The 17,747-nt window shown below is 35.1% G+C and overlaps 1 protein-coding gene across 1 annotated transcript; it reads left to right on the top strand.

Moving 5' to 3' along the window:
- Positions 1-895: 895 nt before the first annotated feature.
- On the top strand, positions 896-15,519 carry LOC149277660 (sodium-coupled monocarboxylate transporter 2-like). Its single transcript, XM_089502635.1, has 15 exons — positions 896-1,252; positions 3,379-3,444; positions 4,163-4,214; positions 7,318-7,385; positions 7,794-7,948; positions 8,920-9,060; positions 9,993-10,122; positions 11,569-11,657; positions 11,938-12,050; positions 12,803-12,870; positions 13,285-13,371; positions 13,945-14,147; positions 14,520-14,623; positions 14,731-14,858; positions 15,355-15,519. Exons 1-15 carry the CDS (start codon positions 896-898, stop codon positions 15,517-15,519), a joined length of 1,926 nt encoding a protein of 641 aa, XP_089358761.1.
- The last annotated feature ends 2,228 nt before the right edge of the window (positions 15,520-17,747 follow it).

Here is a 17,747-nt window from a genome sequence, read left to right on the forward strand (position 1 = left end):
TTTGTATTTATAAAATATACATGAAGTTAATGTAAATTATTTTACATTTATATGTAAAGGTTTTATTTCAGTTTTAGTTACTTTCCATTTCACTAATTTTATTTCCTGTAACTTTAGATTATTTGAACGTAATTGTTCAACCACTTTGATCTCAACTGCCTGCCCAGAAGTTTGTTTTGATGTACTTAGGCAAGTGGAAATTTTAATTTTGCTATGTGTAAATTAGTTAATTTTGATAAATGGGTACGTGAGTTGGAACAGTTAGCAGTTAGTTGGCTATGGTCCCTATGAGTTGAATTACTTATTAGTGAAAATATTTTTTTGTCTTTTTTGTCCATAAGGCTAGATTTTAGACACTTTATTGAATCAAGCCAAATGTTCCTAATACTGCATTTAGTTACAAAAGTGTCAATTTCAGAGTGAAGAAAGTAGAGTCTGCACTCTAGCTTCAGTACAGATAGAAATCAGCTCAGTTAGACGTACGGTCCAGAGACCAATTCACTTTCCTTTTGCTGTTGTTACAAGCCAGCTTTATAACACATAATGACCATTTAAAGCATTATGGGTTATTTCAGTGAACGCGAGTAATGTTTAACTAAATAATAAAACAAGTGACCGAGTAATGCGATTGGTTAGTTTTTATCTAGTAGGCTCACCTGAACTGCCGTAGACATGATTTATGTTGTCATAACCCACCAAAATGTTCTTTCGCACATCAGGCACCTACGGCCGTGTGCTTACAAGCTAAATATTTATCTACCTTTTTTAAGTTACAAATCTTAGCATTGTTAAACCTTTTTCCAAGTTTTTTTTTTTTTAGTGTTATGAATATTTTTCATTGATTATTTTTCGAGAAAGACAATAATAATAAACCCAGAGCATCAAAGCTTGAAATATGTCAAACTTTGTAGCTCCTGAGATCAAAGGCTTTAAAGAATGGGACTACGTGGTATTCGCTGCACTCTTAGTAGTGTCTGCTGGAATCGGAGTATTCTTTGCAATTAAAGAGAGAAAGAAGAAAACGTCTAATGAATTCCTAATAGGCGGAAGGCAGATGACATGTGGACCCGTGGCTCTTTCATTGACAGCCAGTTTTATGTCTGCTATTACAGTGTTGGGAACCCCATCAGAAGTTGTTCGCTTTGGAGCATTCTATCTATATTTTATTATTGCCTATACATTTGTAATAACATTTTCTGCTGAGCTCTTTATACCAGTATTTTACAGATCGGGTATCACCAGCACCTATGAGGTAGGTATTAGCCACTTTGTTTTGTTTTTTGTTTTTTTTTCTAAAATCATGTAAAGGAGTAAATATAGTTAGTTATAAATGCAGGATTAAAATTTCCAAACCTGTTCCAAATAACAAAAAGATGGCTTATAACAATACAGCAACTATCTTAAAATATAACAATAGTATAGGGTGATCTACAATAAAGATTTATATAAATGTAATAGAAGACAATATTAAGAAAACATCTAAAAACAGATTGTTGAAGAAAAAAGGTCAATTCAATATTTATTAAGGCAAGACTGGAGCAATTGATTGGGCATGTGGTTGTTCTTTGTATTACAATAATAGCAACAATCCACAGACATCTACAGGAGGATTTTAAAGTTGTTTTCCCCCAATATTTAATATTAATGTTTGAGTGACATTTTATGTTCCAAATTGTTACAGGATCCCAACATTATGGTATTATGTGTAGGTTATATCCACATTTACCGCTCTTCCCAGTAAGTTATTAGTTTTCCTTAGTTGTTGTGGTGATCTTGGAAGTTTACATACGATATGATTTGTCAGCCCAAGTTTACAGAAGCTCTCAATTTTTACTTTAAGAGGTCCTGTTGGCTCAATCCTTAACAGTAGCCAAATGATTAACTGAGGTGGATGGGGGTGCTTTAAGGACCTCCTCTGAAATCCCATGGCTGGTCCAATATTTACCCTCTTTGCTGTACAGGATCTTCTGGCAGAGGAAGTTAGACCTTTTGTTCCCTGTAGGCTGACCCTTTTGTCCGTTGTGATAACTCATCCTCACCTGTACAGAGATAATTTTCATCCCTGCAGTCTGCTTATAATGTCAGCCATGACATCATATCCTCATGCCACCAATGATGTCATTACTGGTACATGAGTGAGCAGTTCAAATTGATATGTGCAACAAAGGCACAAATCCCACTGCTTGACACAAATTAAAGGGGCTACAAAGGATGCATGATTGGAACACTGGTCTGCTCCCTATATTTTATAAAAAAAAAGATAGAAACTTGGTTGAATATACGGTATCTAAAAAACCCAAGTAATGAGACCTTCAACGTATTCACCAAGAAATTGTGAGAATACTGAGATCAGCTCAGGGGAAAGTAACCAGGCTGATGGAGAGTTACCAGCTAGCTTTCTGTGAGATAAGCGAATCACACAAGTTTTCATGTAATTTGCATGTCTAATTGAATTAGGAGAAGTTGGCATTACATCTGCTTCAGAGAATAGCCAAAGATCAGGATTCTGGTAAGGAGTATAACGAGCTGCTGTGACAGATGGAAGGGTTTGAGCAGGTGTTTATTTTTTTTTTTGTTAATTAAAATAAATCTAATTCAAATAGTAAGTGCAAGATGACGGACAAGCTTGTAAAATTCTACTCATTCACACCGCAGAACTAAAGATGCTTGTAATTGATTTTTTTTTTCCAAAAAAATCTCAAATCTAAAGAAGCCATTTTTATTCAAGTTTATTTCCTTCTAAGTTGCACAGCAGCTTCCTGCTCGAAAAGCACCCAACTAGACATATCATTCAAAAAAGATCGATAGATTGACCCCCAAGGTTGAATGTCTAGCTGTGGTCATGTGATTAGAACAACCCCCTGCCCCACCTAACACACAATCATACTACCACCCAAGTTGATGTAAGAGGATAATCTCAAATAAAATGGTAATAACAACAAGCCTATTAAGGTATATTCAGTATTCATAATTATTTCCCACTGCCTGTTTTTAGCAATGGTCTTCAAGTTTCTAAAAAGAACAGGGCTGTCAATGTGTCACAGTCCTACCGAAATCACAACTGCAAAGATAATTTTTATAGATATAATCTTATAGATTTCAAAAACTCTTTAGTTGTAATCTGGTCTCAGAATCCATATGACCATATGATAGTCTTCTTAACCATATTTTGGATCCTAAGCATAAATTTACGACACTAAATTCCACCAACAATCATATTTTTTTTTGCATGTCTGGTCAGTGGTACAAGTATATAGTATATGTTGGACCCTTTAGTCGCATAATAGTATTTGGAGAGGTATAATATGTTTATGAAGATATATACAGTATATAAATCCATTAACGATGACATTGCTTTGCTTACTTTTTTCCCTCTAGTATTTGGAACTACGGTTCAGCAGAGTTGTTCGATATGCTGCTACAATTATGTATATCATACAAACTGTAAGTATCTTTGTACATGGGTTATTTTCTAACGTTCTAACAAGCAGTACAAACGTTCATTGATGGAACCAGACACCCAAGGCCCTCCAGGCGCTTTTAAATTCATTGTCTCTTCTTTTCTGTCTCATATTTTCATACAGACCTTATGGGAGAAGCAAATAAATTAGGCACAGAGAAAATAATTAAAGCAGTACATCATCATGAAAATGTCCTGCCTGTTTCAATCAAAATCCAATTTCAAGTGTGGTTATTCTATATTATGACGCCTATATTCTATTAGTCTGACGCCTCTGTATTTTGTGGTTAATGATGCACTTGATATTCACTTAGCTGATTTATGTTTAACGGGTCAGAAATCTAGTCTCCCAATCGCTAGACAGGTGCAGATTCAAGGATACGCTTTGGACAACTGATCTATTAACTGATTTTTAGGAAAAGTGAAAAATAACCCAATGGGAGAGGTGAAACATAAATAGTACGTGGTTGGAATTTGATGGAGACAATACTTGGGGTTACCCATTCATCTGCTCCAGGGTTAGCAAAGCAAGACATCAGGCAAACCACAATTTATACCACAATAGACTTAAAACCACAAACACTCCAAGGAATTATGACATTTTTGTCAAAACATGTTTATTTTTTTATGTTAAACATTTATTTTTAGACCTCAAAGTTTCTGTTTCCCTACATATAATTCTCTGCAAATTTTGATCCCCAGATATTGTACACAGGAGTCGTAGTCTACGCACCTGCGCTAGCGCTGAATCAAGGTATGTTTTTGATTGAAAAACAAATGACTCTTTTAACATATTAGTAAATTCAATGTGCAAACTAAAATTTCAGAACATATTATATGCAAAAAGTGCTTTCATTGAGTTCAGAGGGGTTATTGACAAAGGGCTGAGTTCGTACTATAGCACTGCCTAGATGGAAATTCCCATTGTAACTAATAAGCTGAATAACCAACTCGGTTAGAGACAAGGGAAACTCGTTAGAGACAGCCTTTAGCCCAGACCCTCATTAAAACTCAGGGTCGATAATGATGCACCGCGCATTCCTTAAAAGGCGGAGCACCGGGCTATGACATCATACCCTGGCACTTCATGGTAGTGCAGAGGTGGCAGCTAGTAAATATGTCACTGGTGCCAGTTCCTTTTATACCTAATTGTGAATAGCCCCTAATATGAGGTTCCAACCCCTCCATACATAACAACCATGTGGTAAGATTGTAACAGGGAGACAATCTTGAAACTTTATTTATGTTGAAAAATTTATTATGTTACTATTTAAAGAATCAACTCAAAGTTCACCATTACTTAGGTTTTCAACCTCAGTGACATGCAATAAAATGGAATTTGATGCATTACAACCCAAACAGTAACATGTAACATTATACACATAATTGCACTTATTTAACCAAAGTATAGTGGATGACAAACATCATGTTCAGAATTACCTACAATAGACAGACTAAACAACCCAAGCATTTTTACGATAGGGTTATAACTTTATCTTGAATCCATTTAAATATTTACAATAAGTTGTATACCTATATAACACTAATAATGTTGAAACAGATGAAACCAAGGATACCAGTGAAAATAAAACACTCATGTATTATGAGTACTGGAAACAGCATGGAAATAGGTGTGTAATGGAGCAAGATCACTATAATCCATAACACTCAGGCACTTTATTAAAATGTGAAGAGAATCACAAAAGTCCATATGAATTATAAATCAGTGAAAGGGTGTTTAGTCCCAAGGAGTCTATCTACTCAATAAGATGAATATTCAGTATTTATGATTGGAACGGTTGTTCAGGTCCAAGTGTCGCGTCCATCGCTAGTTCTTTAATAAGGTAGAGAGATTTCAAAACAAATAACGTAAGAAGTCACTTAGAATAAGGAGGCCAGGTACGTTATAGTTGAGGGCTACGTGTTCTAAACAGTTACAGAAGCCAACATTTCTTAATAAAATACTGCAACCATACATCGGAACTGTCCTACCTACTCTGCTTAATTTGAAACTTTGATTAATATAGAGTGAAAATTAGAGTGTGTCTAAGAAGAACCTTTAGGTATTCTATAGATTAATGTAAAGTTGTTTTGGGGATGCTTAGTGAAAATACAGGAAACTCTGGTGCAGTTACACAAAAGCGTTTCAAATAGTTTTATTTCCTGGAATTATTCGTTGTTCTTGACTGTTAGTTGTGGTGCAGTTGTGATTGTGACCCATGATGGCGCATTATGACTTCTTCCAAGAATGTTTAAGTAGCAATAGTGGGTTCTCTACACACATTGATAGTTTCTATTTACTGCCATACTTATGTTTGTGATTAGCCATTGTGAATGTTACAATATTAAATTATTACTAAATGTAACCTTAAAAGATTCACTCTGTCAGGATGCGGTAGATGTCAAATGTGTTATATTAGTTAAATAATATTAAAATAAATATAAAAAAATGTTTGTTGACTTCCTCACTTCACTATATGTTATGAAGGGTCGACACCAGTGAGCCTCTGCTGCAGGAAGGTCTTCATTGGTCCTGTATAATGTATAGTTAAATCAGTGAGAATTTTCCAAGTCTCCTTAGATATTGAATTATACAATATACAGGGCCAGCTCAGTCGTTCTTGTGGGAGAAACCTGCCAATGTTGGCTCTTCATAATGAACAATGAAGCGAAGGAGTTTCATAAAGTGGATTTTCTGGAATTGTTTCTCTGAGACACAAATTTTTACCATTATGCAATTACACACAATCAACAATTAGTTTATGTTAAGATATGACATATAATTGCATGCATGAGCCTTGTTTGGCATTTACCTATGAAAACATCGTAAAATGTCTAGCTGAGTTTAACCTTGCTAAGTAATGTATTATAAATATGTATTACATAAAAAATATTACAATGTGCCAGATCATTGACCTCAAAAGCCCAATTTAAAAAAAAACAAAAATTGAACTGCAATCTACTTTTAATATGGGGTAATAAAAGCCAGGTTTCCTATACAGTTCAAACTAATGTTACCATCAGTTTGAGGAATAGAGACCATGTTGGACCAAGGTCGAGTTAAGTTTTTTTCCTTGGGGTGTTCACTGAGGCTTCCAAAGGTCTGTCTTAGGCCTTTTCATGGACTTGGGTGTTCTACAAAAAGAGATTGCATTGAAATTCTTAAACCAGCTGACGGCATGTTGAGCTGAGCTCTAGAATTTGAGCAGTCATCAAAAATCCAAAGGAATATTCCGACTCCTTGATATTTTTCCTTCACATGACCACAGCTTTGCAATGATTTATTTTAGGTGTGAGTGAATCACTTTTAAAGGTCTTCTCTCTAAACTGTGTTTAGAAATTAAATTTGTTAATAATATAGTAATTATAAACATTATTCTTCCACATGCCTCGTTCATCTTCTTATAACTACAGGTGTTACGACGAGACACTTTTTAGAAAGTCACAAGAACTTTTTTTCCTCAGTCTCTGAATGTGTATCTAAAATACAGAAACTATGTTTAGAAATTACATTTGTTTAAGTATATTTGTCATATATTATAATATATTTGAGGTTATACTACACCTCTAAACACACCATTAAAAATGAAGGACTCCCACTATTTTAAATATTTAAATATTTTATTCTTTAAATATTAAACTATTTAAATATTAAAATATTTTAATATTTAAAGAATATTTTAACTAAAAAGATACCTTAGTCATGTTGATTAGACAACGTTCTAACAAGAAAAGAAGAAAGGAGAATGTATACCAGCAATGTCAACAGCAAATTAACATAGTGGATGATATATAGTTCTGCCCCATGAATACTATATCTGTATCAAATTAATTGTTTTTAATTGTTTCATTTGCAGTAACTGGATTCAATCTGTGGGGATCTGTATTTGCCACTGGTATCGTATGCACTTTCTACTGTACCTTGGTAAGTGTTGTTCAGCTGCACATTAACTCTACCGCACCAGTTGTATTCTCCTAGAACAACATTAGCAAACTTTAAAAAAATAAATTTAAAGAAATATCAATTATGTAGCAAGTAAAATAAGAAACTTTGGGTTCATAAATGTTTTATAGAAAACAAATTAATCAGTTAAATGGACCCTCTATAAGATGTTTGGTAGAAAATAAAAGTGTTTGTCTTGATTTTTCTGCTAGTTCAGGGTTTTCAGCTTTATTCTTCATAGAAACCTGCCAGCGTTTTAGTATTTCTTTAACTCATATGTAATCAGGTAATTAACATTATACACCTATGTGAAAGATGCAGCAGTTATTTATAATATAACGCCAATATACACTTGTTCATTCATGATTATCTGCTTTCATTTCTGTTTAGGGAGGTTTGAAGGCTGTTGTGTGGACCGATGCATTCCAGATGGTCGTTATGGTCATTGGATTTTTATCTGTCCTCATTGAAGGGACAATCCAAAATGGGGGACCTACTAAGATTTGGGAGACAGCCATGAATGGATCACGTCTGGATATATTAGAGTAAGTCAAAGGAGGATGTTTGTAGGTTTAATCTTTTGAAATTGAAATGTGGGAAAAGTATTCAGAAAAAAAAAGATTTTTTCTTCCAGGTGTAAACGTTCTCCTTGAGTTATCCACTTCTGGTTTTAGGGAGAAATCACTCATCCCTTCTAATGGAAGGGTTAGAATTGGGGAGTCACAGACTTGGGGTTTTACTAAAGCTTCACCTAGAGCTTCCATAAGCTTTTCACAACATTTTGACCTTCGCAAATGTTCACATCTTTAGACAATTCACTGAAAACTTAGTGTAATTAGACTGTTAACCTTACAAGCCAAGAATTCCTGAATGCTACCCGAATATGAATACTGAAATTTAACGGAGGAATTCTGGAGGAAGGCCACAGCGATTCAATCAAATAAATGAAAAGAGTTGTATCAGTTACACAATTAAGAACTTTTTTTATTCAATGCAAAGAAAATATTTATTACATAGAGAGGGAGGTACAAAAATGTTTATGAGTTTTGTTCTCCAAAGAATTTATGGTAAACATGGTCAAATTGGAAATAGAACCCATTGATCCAAGAAGAAATCCGATTGCCTTTTGCAGTCAAGAAGGATTTTTTTCACCCTGATGGCAGAATTTGAAGTAGTTGAATTAGGGGTTTTTTTGCCTTCTTTTGGATCCAGAAGAGGAAGGTTAGGTAGAAGGGTGGAACTTGATGGACTTAGGTCTTTTTTCAACCTTATGAACTATGTAACTATGTAACCCTAAAAATGATCCTACTAAATTCATGACATGGCTGTAAGAAACAGCAAGAGCCCAAATATAAACAGATGATGTCAAGGTCCTTCTAAACTGACAATGCAGTAACCTGTCAGTAATAGTCAGTGCCCGTTTTTGCTTTGACTACTTTTCTTGTTTAGATAGATAGAATACTACATTTAATTGATACATTTGTTTGACTTTTGTTTTTACTTTTTGTTTTTAAAGCTTCAGTCCTGATCCATTGCAGCGACATACGTTTTGGACAATTGCAGTGGGTGGCACATTTACTTGGCTAGGAATTTATGGAGTAAATCAGTCAACGGTCCAAAGATGCATATCCTGCAAAACAGAAAAACACGCAAAACTGTATGTTTTTATCAATCTTGTTTTAGAAGTTCATGATGTCGACATCCTACTTAAATTGTAGAATTAGGATTATATCTTATGATCCTAGTTCATAAACAGTTGAAAGAAAAAGGGGGCCTCCTAAATTTAACCTGTTTCTATATTATTACCCAAGATAATAATTAGCACTTATGCTCTGCTTTAAAATATCACATAACATACAAATACCAAACACCATAAAATCAGCTGACGCAGTGTGTGGCCCTTGGTGATATTAAATCCTGCAGCATAAGATAGCAGATCATTTTCATCTGTTCCTTAAGAAAAGAACTTTGGCATTGCTTCTTTTCTTCTAGATGAGTGCCATAAATAATGCAATAGTAATTATCCTATGTTTAAAGTGATGAACATTGAATACTGATAATAATTGTTTTATAACTATGTATTTATCTGCTGCGGCTTTATCTTAATTGCTACTTTTTTAGACTCTACTTCATTCCTTACCACCCTTTGGAGACTTTTTTTGAATTTGTGTTTTCTATGTCAGAAAAGCTCTTATCATGAAATTAACTTAATTATGAATTCTGATTCAGTCTAAAATTCTCAGGTAATGAAAAAAAGATGTCTAATTTGTAATGATAAGAATGGTAGACCACAGCTTCTGAAATGTCAAGAAATAGTTTAAAGTAGCCGAGTGCTTAAAGCTTACACCGTTACCAAAGTCTGCTATATATAGTTCCATGATATATATATATATATATATATATATATATATATAATAATAATAATAAACCACATGAGCAGCAATCTTAACTTCCTGTTCTTAGGATCTGCATTCATCCTCATTAAGTTATCTCTCCTCTATAAGTCACTGATTGTTGTTGATTGGTTCCAACTTAAAGGTTGGGTTAGGATTTAACCATCATACACTGACTTTTCACTATTTTTTCCAGAGCCCTATATCTTAACTTGGTTGGCCTGTGGATAATCTTAGTGTGCGCCGTATTTTCCGGATTGGTCATGTATGCACATTTTCAAGGCTGTGATCCTTGGACTGCTGGCTTTATTTCAGCACCAGATCAGGTGGGTATTCACATCAGCGTTATTTTTCATGAAGCACTAATAAGTTTTAACAATTCTGCACCATACAATAGTCATGTAAATCAACCTTTCCTATTTGCTGAAGCAAGACTGTGCCCCTGTGGCGGTTAGATCCAATAGCCCTGTCAAGTTCCCATGACCTGTAAAGAAGCCTTGATGAAGTAACAATCGATAACAATGCTTTATAAAGCTATATATATATATATATATATATATATATATATATATATATATATATATAATCAATGCTGTTATCATCTAACATTCCCACTGCATAACCTTGGACTTCATAGCAAGCACAACATTTCCTGAAATGACTTAACATCATTTATTGTGCAAATAAACTTGCCTAACACTTGCTTAGAGCCTAAACAAAAGCCACATTTATATTTTCTATTATTATTATTATTATGATCTGGTTATACATATCAGGCTGCCCCCAAGCCACTGTGAAACAAAGCAAAAATCACTACCTCAATTAACTCTCTATCTGCCAAACAATGATAGAAACATAGAATTTGATAGCCCATGTAGTCTGCCCTTTTTTTCCTCTTTAAAAATAAGACATCTTATTTTATGTCTCATGTTTACATTCACTCACTTTATTAATGTCTACTACTTCTGCTGGGAGGCTGTTCCCCTTATCTACCATCCTCTCTGCAATGTAAAACTTCCTTACATTACGCTAAGCCTGTGGCCCTCTAGTGTTAGATTATGATCTCTTGTTCTAATATTTTTCCTCCTTTGAAATAAACCTCCCTATCCTACTTTCTTAAATCCCTTTTATGTACGTTTCAACCTCACCCACCCAGAGCATATTCTTCTTTGCTCAGCTGGTCCATAATTTCACCTTTCGTTGCTTTTTCACTCTCACTTACTTGTAGTCCGTTCTCTCACACTCCCTTAAACTCTCTCACTCTCTGCAAAGACCACTTCCATGTCATTGTCTTTTCTGCATATGCAAAGTGTCCATGGCAAGGTTTGTGAAGGTCTATAGAACATCATTAAATTGTCCCCCACAGACCCGAGTAAATGTCCACCATGAGCAATGTTGGTGCTCACCCTTGCCAACAGTACACTCACCATCCATACATAGTGTCAGATCCTCCTCTATATGTACAGCATGGCTTCTGTATGGTTGGCGAAAGGATACATGCAGCAGGAGGTGATGGGTGGTGAATAAGTGACAATGTCCTGGTACTCAAAACTTAAATTTTCATGTATGTAAGGTTTGCTGAATCATTAGGTGTTAAAAACAAAGTTTAATTACTCTTTAATTATTCTTTAAATATACTCGAGGAAAATAAAATCTCTTAATATGTAGAAATAAAGTACCATTACAATAACCAAAATGAAGTAAACTATGAAATATGTAAACTATTTCCTTGATACAGCTTGTAATATCGGCATTTCTATGTTATTTTTTAGATGATGCCATATTTTGTTATGACCATATTTTCGTCACTGCCCGGACTCCCCGGGCTATTTGTCGCTTGTGCTTTCAGTGGAACGTTGAGGTAATTATTTATTACTGTCTTTGTGTAAGGATTTGAGTCCTTTAGCATCAATATGCAACCAATATTTTGACAAGGAAAATTTGAGATCCTACCATCATCAAGGGAATTTTTTTGGTAGGCATAAGATGATATTTCCAAGGAAATGCTCCAACAGCAGTTGGCTTGATTAAAAAGAAGTGTAACTATGATATTGCCGAACCCAATTGTATCTGGCATGGGCCCTTTATAAATGATAACAGTAGGTTTACACAACCATCTGTGTTTCTTATGTAATTTACAGTACAGTTGCTGCCAGCATTAATGCTCTTGCAACCGTTACCTATGAAGACATCGTGAAGAACATTTTCAAAAACATCAGTGATAAGAAAAGTACTTGGATTAGCAAAGGATTATGTGAGTAGCTGTATTAAATATTATTTGATGATTAGATTGTAGACTAACTGACTCAACATTCCAATACCATTACATAAGTTATGGTGGGTAAAAGGTGATGGAAAACCGTTCCACTTAAATTTAAGGGGTAGTAGAAGTATTATTAAACACTCATCTACAGACACCAGACAAGCCAGAAGGCTTGTTTTTCGCTCAGAAATCTCATGGTGCTTCCACAACCACAAGGGATTCTGGGTAGGCGCATGCAAATAAGGTTAACAATGATCACATTTTGCCTCTATATCCACTTTATACGTGGATCCCTTGAAAGTAATTGCCCGCTGTACAAGACATTCCAATACAAATCCAAAATCAGATGTCCTTCATCAGAGTTCTAAATAGGGAGACTGAATCCCAATATGACAGGAAGGCTGTATCCCAATCCCAATATGATAGGGAGGCTGGATCCCAATATGGTAATACAGAGAGTAATTGGTAGCTCTAACTGGATGGATCTTTAGCAATCAGAGGGCATGTTGGAAGTTTATTAAGGTGTGTTTTTGATAATTTTGTTAAAATGTAATGGTAACATTACCACCGCCTGCTAAACTAATTCAGAAACATTCTTCGTACACAGTGCTTCAGTATTGTATTTGATCTTTGGAACTTTCCATTCCCAGAAAGACAAATTTACAGCATGGCTTTAGTCAAGTATGAATTGTCACATTCCATCACTTTTTCATATGTATGAAATATTTGGTGTGCTTCTCTAGGTGTAGTGTTTGGCGTGCTGTGCACCGTTATGGCTGTGGTTGCATCCTTTATGGGAGGGGTTGTTCAGGTAAGTGAGGCCTAATCTTCCTTACCTCGCGAAGAGGTCTGCTTATTATAGTAATAAGTCTTCGATATCAAGAAAAGAAGTTAAAGTGGGATGGAAGTGGTAGTTTTAAATAATCATACAAAAACAATGTCACCAAACTATGCATATAAATATATTCGTAATTATGTGAGTGAATATATATATATGTATACAGTATCTAACAAAAGTGAGTACACCCCTCACATTTTTGTAAATATTTTATTATATCTTTTCATGGGACAACACTGGAGAAATTACACTCTGCTACAATGTAAAGTAGTGAGTGTACAGCCTGTATAACAGAGTAAATTTGCTGTTCCCTTAAAAATAACTCAACACACAGCCATTAATGTCTAAACCTTGGCATTTGAATAAAATGTATTGCTCTTTCTGCAGGCTGCTCTGAGTATCCATGGGATGTGCGGAGGACCTATGTTAGGGTTATTTACACTGGGTATTCTATTTCCTTGTACGAACTGGAAGGTAAATCATGTTTCTCATGTCAGAACTATACTTATTTCTTGGTAGAACATAACATTTATTTCATACCTCACAACCTGACTGGTGGTTAGATGGGGCTATAGAAGAAAGTGCTTTTCTTAAGCTACAACCTGAACTGGTGGTCAATAGTCCATCTAAGCATATGTGTAAAGAGCTGGCAGGTGATATAGCACCATGTGCACCTAGCATGGAACAGAAAACTCATTGCAAATGTTCTACTTCTGCCTAGGCCCCTAGGATACGATATCTGCTAGTTAATCTTGAAGTCACTGAAAGGTATATAGGTTTTTCCATAGGAATATTCTTATGTCACGGCCTATTGGTAGCCAACTATGTATATTTCCACAAAGAATTTGGTGAATCATAAAACCAGTTTAGCTTTTAGTTTTTTTCATATTTATTCAACTACAGGCTTTCACCATATAATTTTTAACCACTTTGTCAAGGTTGTAAATGTTTAATTCCAAGATATACTGACAACCTTTTACCAATGGACACTTTTGTTGCCCATAGACTTTGTAAGACCCTTGATCCTTCATATTTGTTGTATTGTAGGGTGCTCTTGGAGGCCTTTTAACTGGATTTGTCATGTCATTTTGGGTTGGAATTGGAGGATTTATTTACCCTGCACCACCAAGCAAGACATTTCCCCTTGAATTAAGGACAGATGAATGCATATTAGCTAATGTGACATCTAATACAACAGAGTTACTATCAACATATCTTCCAACAACTCTACCCACCACAGCTCCATCAAGGTAAAATCCAAATTATGTTTACCAACATGAACATCTTACTAAGTAAGAGAAATTGCTTTATAAGAGATATTCATAAAGTGTGGATATAATTTGTTCCTTTTTGAAACTTTACACTTGAGATCGAAGGTAGTGAAGACCCTGACTGATAGCTACCTTCCTCTCTTCTACTACAACAAAAAGTAATAGCATCTTCATCTAGGTAGGTTGATTGACTGAGCATAGTGAATAACGTCGGCTACAGAAAGCTGTGATGGTTATGGTGGATTTGGAGCCATCTGGCCTTTATTTAACATTAATGTTCAGACTGAACAAGTTCTGGTGATTTAATGTTGAACATTGTGTTGACTTCATATGCTGTTTTTCTCTGTATAGATCTCTTCTCGCCGATAACTGGTATAGTATATCCTACCTATACTATAGTGCAGTGGGCTGCCTGTCATGCATTATTGCTGGCCTTCTGATCAGTTTTATAACAGGTACGAGAAGTTTGGTGGATGTTTCAATACTTTTGCTATTTTGTCTGATTCTATTTGCTTCTTTAAAAAAAAAGAAAGAAAAAGTTATTTTATGTAATTTCTTCTAGGACGTGAGCATGGACGGAACATCAAGCCATTGTTAATCAGACCAATCTGCAACCTTTTCTGCTTTTGGTCTGATAAATACAAAAAGATGTGTTGGTGTGGGGTTCCTCATGATACCGAAGAAGATTTTGTAAGTGTTTCTGTTTATAGCTACTAGATCATACCTTTAATTCAGTTACACAAGCTGTCCTAGCTGGACAGATTTTTAGATATATGTTTATTCAGTAATAGTGTTGGGCATCTGATGGCCGAACATAGGTTCCTAACAAAATAAATGCAACGTAACATCTTAGATATTAAAAACAAAATCAGAAATCTAGCACTTTCACACTACCAAAAAATGGTAAGAAAAATGTATATTGCCATATTAGCATAATTGGGAACTCTCCGGGTTTGACACCCGAATCCTCTGAGTTGTGGGAGCGGATACTGGACACGCCCCACTCCCTGCCCATTTCCCCATTTAAGGTCAGTGGGAACGCCCACTGATGGCAGCGGAAACACCCCCCAAAATACGCGGGACCGCACACCGACGTCGAAGCTCATACCTTTTATTGTGCCAAAAAAAGAAAAGATGTAATGTTGTATCACATTTAATTTGTTTTTAATATGCGTTTCCTTTATAGGATTCTAAAGATAGTCTTCATAAAGACATTAATATGACACCAATAACAGAAGTACCCACGGAAAATGGATATGACAGGGACTCTACCAGGAAGCCTCCACCCGGTTATAACGAAGCTGAGAAATCGTACACAAATGTAAATGTAGAGAAAGTATCTCAGATGTAGATAACTGATTCTGATTAACACATGTACTGTGCTAGTAAGAACTCACGGAGTCAGTACGTATGGATGTGCACATAATCCCTTCATTTTAGGGTGTATTTTAAAATGGTATCATTAAACTGTATAGTATTTATCCATTTTTTATTCTCCCTTCATCCAGTATTTCACTATGATGTAAAGAAAAATGCTTAATAGTTATATATAGAGCTAATGAATTGTTAATAGCTCAAGAAAAGGAGATTGCAAACGTACATGGGTTTTTTTTGTATTCCTTTTGATTTTAACTGATCATCCAAAAATCATCATGGCATTTTATGAGGGTTTCAAGAGTAATTTAATTTTTTTTTTTTTTTAAAACTGCCACGATGATCAACATACCTTAGAACTGTAGTGCTGATCCCTGGAGGTCTTGGGTTCTACCGGTCATTGCTGGGTTTGGTGTGTGGCACGTATCTCTATCCATATTCTCCCCACTCCATAGAGATTTAACCATTATTATCCCATCCCTATGCCTAGCTTATAAGGTGGAACTCTTTAGGCAACTGACATACTCTGTAAAAATATTTTAAATAATAAATTATTTTACGTTATATTTATATATGAGGGCGGGGGTGCCACTCACTAATCTGGGGCCATATCACTCTTTTGGTCAATGAGACTGCCCAGTGTGCCTCTGTTCATTGGATTAATAACAAGTGGATCTCTTAACCCCCCCTCAGCCTGCCACTTTACACTTTTGGAGGAATGTGGTGTGCTGCCACAAACTTTATAGCCTGCTGCTGCCAGACATCATGTCTCCTTAACAGGTGGAGCACCAGGATATACTTTCATGTCCGGTGTTGTATTTACCTTTTGGGGCTGCCGTAGGCCTGACCAAGTGCACTGCCCCAGGTCCCTCCACCTTCATGGTTGGTGTCTCCTATACAATGTATAATCCTATACAATTAAGTCTAAAGAGTCAGCAGAGCGTCAATAGCCTAAATAGGCTGGTTGAGGAGATCTTCCTAGTAACCAGCCCATAGTGCGGCAGGTCACTTAGGTGTTTAATCTCCCAAGAAGGGGACCTTTCCTCTGGTTTTGTACCAGGGTGACTGCCACCCCCCTCTGGTCCTGCCACCCTATGCCTGGGCCTAGGCCGGGATACGTCACTGGTCATGTCGTATCTCAGTGGTCAGTTGTAAGGACGCCAGCCATGGAAGGATTGGCTGGGAGCGTCTAAGATAAGTACGTCACCCAGTGTACAATTAGCATGAACATATTTTTTTCCAATAAAAATATATTATATGAACCTCAATCTATGATCCTTATATTAATGTTATACATAAAAGAGCTGTAGAGATTTTGTGTAACTGAACAAAGATTACCATTTTTATTGATCATACCATTTGTCTTTTTTAATTTTATTTAAAAAAAAAATATGAAAATATTAAGAATATTTTTGTCTTTTGTTTGTATTTGGTAATTTGTGTTGTATCTTTCGCTGATTATTATTAAATCATAATGTGTATTGCTTTAATATTAATATTTGTACAGAAACAGGTTTTTGCATGCACATATGTATTAATTACCCAAAGCTATTACAATAGAATTGTAGAATAGAATAGGGAAAAAGGCACAAAAGGTAATAAAAATGAATGTAAAATTGGACTATTCATAGCAATTAAAGACAGCTGTTGAAATTATGTGGGCTTTGTAAAAAGTTTTGTATTTCAAAAAATTATTTAAAAAAAAAATAAAATGTTAAAGAAAAATATCTTTAAAACATTCTGATTTAAGTTGGTTGGTTTTATTAATTAGCTGCTTGCGCTGACATTTTAGTTTGCACACAATTGCAGTAAATAAAATATATATCATATCTTGGTATAATGTTTTTTCTATAAATCACGTTTCATTTATAACTACATTTCCAAGACTATTGTCATTGACATGACAGGGGCCCCATCTTAGCATGCCCCAAAAAGGAATAATATAAGTCTTATATTTGGTACATTATAAATAAGTTAAATATGACTACTTTATTATTAGTGGTGACCTACATTGCTTTGTTTGAAAATCTTCCTTGTCTTCTACTGTTCCTCTTCAACTTTACCTTTTAAGGTAAAATTTAATTTATCTAGCAGTCTTTTTAAAAAAAGAAGTATGATTGGGATAACATACATGTCTAGAGGTGTAGTTGTTTATGGAATCTGCTTTATATTATTTAATTAAAAATATGGATATTAATGTGGGAA

The sequence above is a fragment of the Sceloporus occidentalis genome, unplaced genomic scaffold, assembly GCF_023333645.1.
Source record: "Sceloporus occidentalis isolate IW3139 unplaced genomic scaffold, rSceOcc1.0.p SCAF_207, whole genome shotgun sequence".
Lineage (NCBI taxonomy): Eukaryota > Metazoa > Chordata > Lepidosauria > Squamata > Phrynosomatidae > Sceloporus > Sceloporus occidentalis.

Bases quoted from the DNA above. Each gene is read 5' to 3' on its own strand.
- LOC149277660 (XM_089502635.1), top strand. From the start codon at position 896: ATGTCAAACTTTGTAGCTCCTGAGATCAAAGGCTTTAAAGAATGGGAC. The intron at 12,051-12,802 runs GTGAGTAGCTGT...GTGCTTCTCTAG, and splicing joins TTGGATTAGCAAAGGATTAT to GTGTAGTGTTTGGCGTGCTG. The intron at 12,871-13,284 runs GTAAGTGAGGCC...CTCTTTCTGCAG, and splicing joins TTATGGGAGGGGTTGTTCAG to GCTGCTCTGAGTATCCATGG.